Genomic DNA, 9,043 nt, shown 5'->3' on the forward strand with positions numbered 1-9,043 from the left:
TTTCCGGAGCCTACCGAGACTTTGCATTCTGGGAGTTATAATCAACGAAATTGTAAACTCAACATGGCGGGTGACTCTTGATACCATGTCACACTGCAGTACCGCTTATATAATCCCGGCTAAAAGTTGTCACCCAGCGTCCGGAGGAAAAAGAGAACAATTGCAGCTTAATCAGAGATGTAAGTCTTTTCGGAAAAGCAGAGGAGAACGAGAGTTGAAAGGTAATGGATATTCGTCGGAATTGAATTTGACTCTAGCGTAAGGCGTTTGGTGCCTGAAAAACTCATAATAGGAATATTTGCTTTGCGAAAATGTTGAGTTCAATGAAGAACTATGCTGTTATCTCTAAACACGTAACGGAGGGTTCAAATGGATTAGAGGAAGATCAAGATGAATCTGGTGAGACGAATTGCAGTGAATCTTTATTGACATACCAGCCATCTACAGATGATGAACAATCTCAAAACGCCCGAATGCCAAAATTGTCTCCTGAAACTGAGGGAATAATACAAAAAGACTGCCACGAAACAAATCGTGACGCTATTATTAAAGAAGAGTCAGAACGCAGCAAGGTGACAAAAGCGAAAGAGAGTGTACAATCTTCGGAAGATGTGCACGAAGCGTTAACCAATCCTGATATATGTAAATTTCCTCATGGTGAAGAAGCGAGTCAAGATTGTTCTGTAGTAAACAATTCTTCAGAAAATCTCCTTGGCTCCAATCACCGCAGGGAACCTTCAGTTGAGGACAATGATGAAGTTTTTCCCCTTGTTAGACAAAACGCTAATTCTTCCGATGATCTGCTCGATAAGAATTTTGTAAAATGGACAAATGAGAAGAACTCCCACGGTAGTACAAACTTAGAAAAAGGTAGTGCCTTATCGTCAGAGTCACCAAGTAGTGATGTGGAATTCAGTGCGTGTTCATCAGTTACTAGTTGTACTGAGGATAGTGGAATTAGTTCTACTGTTAGAGATGAAGAACTAGAAGAGATCCCGCTTAACAACTCTCAATTTAGCCCCGACCTGTACCAACAGATATCTAGATTTGCTATAGATGAAACAGTAGCGGCCTGGATTCCGAAATCCTCTAATACTTACGCACCGAGTCCAAGTTCGAGTATGAAGATAGTTCCTGTTACAGATCAAGAAAAGTCACAAAAGCAGGGCAAACTAAAGTAAGTTGTTTATGAGGTTATTTTTATTGCACAGCATGTGTTACAACGTCGTACACTGTCACACATACATTTCAGGGTTCGTTTTGTGGTGTGTGGGTGAGCGGTGATATAAAGATAAGCCTTTACGAAATTGAAACTAGAAGCAGTGCTGCTTTTAGAAGTGAGCTTGTTTCCAAAATTAAGCATCATTGGTCCAAAAAAAAACAAAAAAAACAAGGAAGATAAATATTGCAGTTTTGAAACTTAAATAACCTGTTTTAGTTACTTGCTTCATTTACAATTGTGGGAAACCTTCCAAAGTTAACCATAATATATGTATTACAGACAGAAAAGGTGAGATCAAATGCTTTTTTTTTAAATTATGCATGTACAAGATGGTCATCCTGCAGTGTTGCTTTGAGATAAAAATGTGAATAAAATATTTCAATTATCATATTGTTCATTTAATCAAACTAGTAGTATATTGTATTGCAATGCATCATTTCTGGTATATTGCACCTCTGATCTATTCACACGTACACCATTAATTTGTATAATTTGCTGAAATTACATTGCAGAAGATTTGTTTTATTAACTGTAGCCTGTCGTTATTGATTGTTATTCTCCACTTTTCTTTATTTTGGCATTCATTATTCACATGACTGCGTGGTTATTCAGAGTTTTATTTTCCTTTTAATAATATTAAGTATGCATTTATTATGATGTACAGGAAATTGCTCTTGACTTGTTATGAATCTTGCCAAGTTCTTTTTACATAACAATTAATTTCAGAGTCTTTTTGGTCCACATGATATTATAAAGCATGCAGGAATTTTGCTGTACCACAAGTAGTCTTTATGAGGCGTGAAAAGGATTATCAGATCCTTAATTATATTATTTGCTTGTTTATTAAAGAAATTAGTTTGTAGTTTCCATGATGGAATCAGGTTAACATGCTCTACAGGCAATTTGATGATCAAAATAGAATTATCATTTATTAAGTACATGTTTTCAAAGACTTTTCATCCTCCATTATAGATTATTTTTGTCACTGTTTATATGTCTTGACAAAGGTTTTAATAAATTTGTGAAAACAGAGATTGATTCACAAATACATGCCCTTTTCAATGGGGCTTAATTTTATTGGTTATACATGCCAAGGAAATAACATTCAGAGCTTGACTTTTAGGCTTTGCTAAATTTACATGTGTGTACTGATGTAGGTTGTACATATATTCACATTTCTCTGGGTGCCTGTAAATTGTCTATCAATGTTCTGTGCTTGTTCTACCTTTAGAGTCTAATATTTTAATGATGAATTATAAGACAAGTTTGAATCAGTACACTGTATGTTCTTTTAGAGGACTGTTTTCAAAGTCGACTCAAAAGGAACCTGTTCCTGGTTGGAAGTTATTTGGCAAGGTTCCTGCTAAAGATGCAAGGGATAACAATAAAGATTCTCATATCCAGTCATCATCATTTGATCGAGGTTAGAGATTAATCATCAATTAGCGGGATGGTTATAGTTAAGTAAGGGCAGGAATATACAGATGATTACCTAAAAAAAAACCTATATTCAAAAGGCAAATTGTTGGTCTTCATAGGGGAGCCACCCTGAAATAGCATGTTGTCCCAGAAAGATTTGTTCTTTAGGTACATGTATACTGCTTAGAATGGTAACCATTTCTTTTTTTTCTTTTTTTTTTTTTTCAATCTACAGGAGATTTGAAGCGCAGTTCTTTTGGTGATAAGCCTTCATCAACTGCTCCAACCTCCAAACCCAAATTTCTTTCGATTAGGAAGAAGGTGACAACAGGCAGCTCAACTACAGCTCTTATTTTTGAAAACAGACCCAGGTATAAATAAGTCACATCTTATCCTAGAAGAGGCAGGGTTAGTTGTGTTTATAAATTATAACTTACACATTCTCATAAAGTACATACAGTTGCATCAGTAATTTTATTTTGTTAATCCTACATTGTATGCATGCAGTATCCATTTTATCATTTGAAGATAACTTCTGGTTTTCTTTTCATGATTCAATTGCATCTTTAATAAATAGCATGTTATGTAAAGTGTAATGTTAAATTTCATTCAACAGCTTTGAAAAATTAATTTTACTGGTTCTACAAAGATTAACTGAAACAAGGCTGTCTTGCACTTCAGGCTTGGTAAAATTAAAATTTAGCTTGCCATGGGCTGTGGGATTGGACCAAACTGTGTTTTTACTCGATCTTCACAGAGTAGGCAAGCTACAATGAACAGCTGCTTACCTGCTCACCCTACAGGGATATCTATTTATGCAGAATGAATTTTTTTTCTTTTTTTTTTTTTTTTTTTTCGTTTGAGGCTGTACCTTTAACATATGTTAAACCTTTAATGCATGATGGTTCATTCAGTCATCAAATTTTAGATAAATGTATCCCTAGTGATTAACTAGTTCATTTTCTTGGGTGTTATCTTGTGGATGTTTTGTAATTGTTCAATAAATCCCTCTCAGCTTTGAATCAATGATAGGACCATATTTAATTTTAAAAATGTTTTTGTTGTTTTGACAACTTCCATTATATGTTTTAGCAAGTTTTATCTTTTCAAATTTCAGCAACCTTCCAGCTAAGTCACCTACAGAAGAGAAAAAGCACAGGAAGCAGTATGAAGCCATGGTGGCTGAAGCAAAGAAAAAAGGTGAAAGAATTACTAATTGGCATTGTTCTCTCTCAATTTTTTTTTGAGACTTCTCTTTGTTGAGTTTATTAGATCATGAGGTATTCTTTTAAGCATGGATGATGTCCTTTTACTATATGAGTAAGATTCTATATTAATTTTAAAAAAAGAAGCTATGTGTATTTACAGATAATCTCTGACATTTTGGTAGGTTTCCTCAACACTTTCACTTCAAAATCTCACAACTCTTTGTACTGTCTGAAATACAATTCCTATGATGTTAGTTAGGAGAATTTGGTATTGGATGAACTAATAATCCCCTAATTGATACTTTTATTTATTCTCAAGACTTGCTGCTTCATATTGTCTTGTTATTGCAAGGAGCAATTTTGTCCTGGTCACTTATGGGAGTCAAAGGCTAGGTTAAAATTTGTTTGCTACATGGGGCTGGGACTTGAACTTCTTAATATAGAGTCTAATTTGCTAACCACAAGGCCTTTGTTTCTCCATAAGGTGACATTATTTTGATTCAAATACTTCATGACACCACTGATTTTACTTTGCAACTGTAGAACTGAAAGACTTAAAGCTGCAAGAGAAAAAACTTAAAGAAAAATGTAAACAGGAAGATGGAATTGTCTCTGCTGCTTCTGTGTGGACAAATGAAATATTGCCCAACTGGGAAACAATGTAAGATCATTATTCTTAATTTTTTTATGAACTGCTAGTTAAGTTTGTTATATCTCTTTGATTGTAGCACTTATTGGACATAGAATAAATTCATTTATAAGTGAGAATATAATCTCCATGTCCCCATTCAGGCAACATGCAAAGAAAACAAGAGAACTTTGGTGGCAAGGCCTTCCACCAAGTGTGCGTGGAAAAGTGTGGAAGCTTGCTATTGGAAATGATTTACACATTACTCAAGGTTGGTTTTCCTTGTTAGCAATAGTGAACAGTTATATTGCTTACAACTGCACCTATTGATTAAGTGTTGTGACTTTTTTTTAGAATTATTTGACATATTCCAGTCCCATGCATATGAAAAACTCTTCACAACACGCCTCAACAAGCAGAAAAATGTAACACAGACAGTTGCAGAGCTACCAGCCAGTGACCATCCAGTTGTCAGTAAGGCTCACACAGTAGAACTCATTGTCATGGATGTTTCACGCACATTTCCGTCACTCTGTATCTTTCAAGAGGTAATTGTCCTACCCTGCATATTTATTACTTCTGCAGAAGTACTCTTATTACCATGAAATAGTCATACACATATGCACCAAGTGTCATCTAAGTACAACGCAAGTCAATTTTTGAGAGAAATAATGTAAGTAACACAAAAAAATGTACAAATAGCCGATTTACAGTAAGTATCTTTTTATATATCCCACACTGTTCTGCAGTTATGTGGTATTTTTCTGTATTCTTGTATTTACCATCCAGAGAAACAAATTACTTTTTGGCTCTCAGTGCTAATGGCTTTATAGAAAAGTTGATTGTACATTTCACTGTTGTAACACAAGTTGTTTTTCAAATCTTGATGAAGCCTTGAAATTTTTCAGGAACTTTCTCTTTTCTCAATTCAGTATATTTTATGGAAAATATTATTTTGTTACTCAGAACAAGGCTTTCTGTTGATCTTGTTTTGAAGGGTGGCCCATTCCACGATGTTCTACATAGTATTTTAGGAGCATACACATGTTATCGACCTGATGTGGGATATGTGAGTTATTATACATTGCTTTTTGTTTAACACAATAGCTTTTAGTGCTATAATTCTTAAGTGACTTCCCCATGTTATTTTTGTTGGAGTTAAAAGATTTATTTCCTTTTTTTTTTTTGTGAACTTACTGACAGAACTTGTCCCATTGTTGTGGAACAAATAACAAATGCTTTCAATTAATAGCAAATTTAAAGATGGCAATTTGTATTCTTTGTTAGGTATCAAACTATTTTCAATAGAGAAAGACACATTTATAAAAAAGGTCACTATACATTAAAGTAGTTAATTTTAAATTAGTTGATTTTCATGAGGAACCCTGTTCTGCTTTTCAGGTTCAGGGAATGTCCTTTCTTGCAGCAGTTTTATTGCTAAATATGGAACCTTCTGATGCATTTATTTGTTTTGCAAACCTTCTCAATAAACCTTGTCAGCTGGCATTCTTTAGGGTGGATCACCCAATGGTAAGTGCTTTCAGAAAGTTTTGCTTTTCCACCTTTGGGCTTGATTCCCATTTGAATTAGAGTAGGTTACTTTCATTTCTACCCTACATCTGATTTATTTGTGGATCAAATATCTTATTTAAACTGACATTACTTGTGTAACAAATGTAATAAAAATTAATATATTTTTTTGTTTCTTTCATAGATGGTAGCTTACTTTGCAGCATTTCAGATATTTCTAGAAGAGTTCCTACCTTCTGTTCATGCACATTTTATTGAAGAAAACTTCACACCAGATATGTACTTAATTGACTGGTAAGGGCTGTTTTTTCGTAGCTTTAAATTTTATAGTATTATCTAGAATTACTTTAAATTTTGTATTTTAGAACGGATGATAATTCTGGTTCATTTGAGATGTCTTCAATTAATGTTGTTTTTTTTTTAATTTATTTAAAAACAAAATTGTGTAAGGTATGAATGGACTCCTAAATAAGATGGCCGCCAGTATTAAAAAAAAAATTGGGAAAATGACATGAAAGTATATGGTCTAAGTATTACAACCCTTTGTCCACATAAGCTATGACCAATTGTCAAAGAAAATACTGTTGTAATGAAACATGGGAACAACAAGGTCAACAAGATCTATTTAAAAATTATTGCAGGACATTCACATTGTTTAGCAAGTCATTACCACTGGACATAGCATCTAGAGTATGGGATGTGTTCTGTAGAGATGGAGAAGAATTCCTTTTCAGAGCTGCACTTGGTGAGTTTCTTACTGATGATCTTGTATGTTTTGAGTTCCTTGAAAGTTACATTTAGAGTAGGCATTCAAAATAGTGCAGGCTACATTAATACCTATTGTTTAAGGCCTCATAACCCTAACCAGATATATTCAATTCTTAGAAAATAAATTGTTCCAGTCATGTAGGTAAAGTTATTAAAAAATGTTTTTGTTAAATAAATTTGTATTTCCTTCTATTATTGTGAAGGATTCAATAAATTGCAGGCTTGCTTTGTAGATAATTTTCAGGTTAACTTTAGTTAACATCAGCTTTTGCTGAATTTTTTATCGTGTTTAAATAAATGCTGTTGTTTGTTTCTTTTTCCTCTATCAGGAATACTGAAGTTTTACCAAGATGAACTACTGGAAATGGATTTCATTCACCTGGGCCAGTTTCTCTCAAAGTTACCAGATGATATTCCTGCAGGATCCCTTTTCCAAGCTATCTCCTCAATTAATTTAGTAGAACAGAAATTTAGTCAGACACTTGCCACGCAAAAGGAGGTTGCAGCTCAAATAAAAAGTGTCACATCATCCACCAAATGAACTTAATATACCAATACTATTGTTCTCCAGTGCAATTTTTATTGGTTCAAGTTGCATGTTTTTATGAACTGGATCATCACTCATTATTCGTTAGGCTTCTACCAAAAAATTGTCAACAATTACTGCACAGTTTTCTTTCAAATTGTTATGCTGTCAACCTAAAGTTGGCAAACATGCATCAACCCTTGTGGGCAAACCAGACTAACAGGCCCACAGTCAAATTTGTACAGTTGAATCTCTCTTTGGCTCTCTCATGCAAATTTTTCCATCAAATCTGTTAAATCCCTGAGGCAAAATGTACAGTACATAGTATAAAACACTTCTTGACTCATTAGGAAGACTGGGAAATTGGTGGCTCAAGCAGTATGATCAAGGGCAGACAGATATTCAAAAACCAATGTCACATTCCTCTGTATGGTTTGGAATGTACCACTGATTTTCTGATGATTCTTTTCAGGTCTTTAGGTGAGGACAGACCCTCTGTTTGACTTGATAATCTGAACTACTTTTCATTTAATTAAAATTAATGTAATTTGGCAAAGAATTTTTAATCACAAGTGGAAAAGTATGCATTAAATGAACTGCATGTAGCATCAAAGGTTTAGGATGAAATGGCAAACATGCATGCGTCTGTCCCTGAGAATACAGTATCTGAATATTTCTCACCTTTCCAAATGGTCAAAGTGATATTATAGAGAGATGAATCTTATTTAGCTTAAGTGAAAAGTTAGAGTTAATAAGAACCAGATGAGAATTATCTCCATTATCATTATCAGTTATGTTTGTGAAGAATCTGAAAAGAAGCTCTTACACCCTCCAAAGAAAAAGAGTTAGAATTTAAAATAACTGCATTGGGAATAATCTATGAACACAAAGTGTAAGATAAATACCAGCTTAAACAAATCTGCATAATAATTTTCTTATAATCAAAGAATCGTCACATTAAAATTTCATTCTTAATGCTCAGTGGCTCTTGCGATGTGATATAATACCATCCATTCACTATATTTTTATATTATTCAAAGCTGTAAATGTTATTTAGATAGAGTGTAATGTTAATGGTAGCATAGTACATGATAGTCTGATAAAGTTTCCAACTCCATTCCACTCAGTAGTATAGTATGTAGCCATGATGATAATTTTCAGGTTGCGGTGGTTTTATTATCTAGTTCTAAGTGACTTTCAATGTTCTGAATCTGCAAATTCTTCTCAGAGGTAAGTGCAATACTTAGAAAGCTAAATGCAAGCTACAAACAAGCCCTAGGTGGCAGGCCTTTTTCTCTTCCCTGACTGCATTAGTCACTTAGGGTAACTAATTATAAACATCAGCTGTAAGCTTACATTTTTGAGTGGAAAATTTTTGTAACATTCATCATGAGTTAAATGGATTATAAAAAAAAAAAAAAAAGAGGGGAAATAATGTGTACATTATGGTAATACTGCTATTAAAAATAAAAGTTTGTAAGGGCAACTTGGTTTCTTGTCTCATAATCTTCTCTTATAACATCTAGTTAGTATAATGCAGTATGATTGGTCAATTTAGTGGGCCATACCATCCTCAAAGACACAGATAAAAGACTTATATTGAATTATCAAATAACGGGGGCTACATAGGCTGAGAAACAGTTTTGAATCTCCTCATGTTCCTGAATCCTGAATTTCCTGAGGTTTCTTGCCTCAAAGCTGTGTCATATTAGCAAGAAGAAATGATATTGAAGGGTGTGACA

General features: G+C 33.9%; 1 protein-coding gene across 1 annotated transcript; it reads left to right on the forward strand.

The window, feature by feature from the left end:
- Positions 1-30: 30 nt before the first annotated feature.
- LOC113668781 (TBC1 domain family member 12) lies at positions 31-8,787 on the forward strand. Its single transcript, XM_027184732.2, has 12 exons — positions 31-1,177; positions 2,518-2,645; positions 2,877-3,012; positions 3,759-3,841; positions 4,393-4,510; positions 4,642-4,748; positions 4,832-5,025; positions 5,475-5,546; positions 5,879-6,007; positions 6,192-6,301; positions 6,649-6,752; positions 7,105-8,787. Exons 1-12 carry the CDS (start codon positions 312-314, stop codon positions 7,314-7,316), a joined length of 2,259 nt encoding a protein of 752 aa, XP_027040533.2. The 5' UTR covers positions 31-311; the 3' UTR covers positions 7,317-8,787.
- Positions 8,788-9,043: the final 256 nt, after the last annotated feature.

The sequence above is a fragment of the Pocillopora damicornis genome, chromosome 2 (genome assembly GCF_964200805.1).
Source record: "Pocillopora damicornis chromosome 2, jaPocDami1.2, whole genome shotgun sequence".
Lineage (NCBI taxonomy): Eukaryota > Metazoa > Cnidaria > Anthozoa > Scleractinia > Pocilloporidae > Pocillopora > Pocillopora damicornis.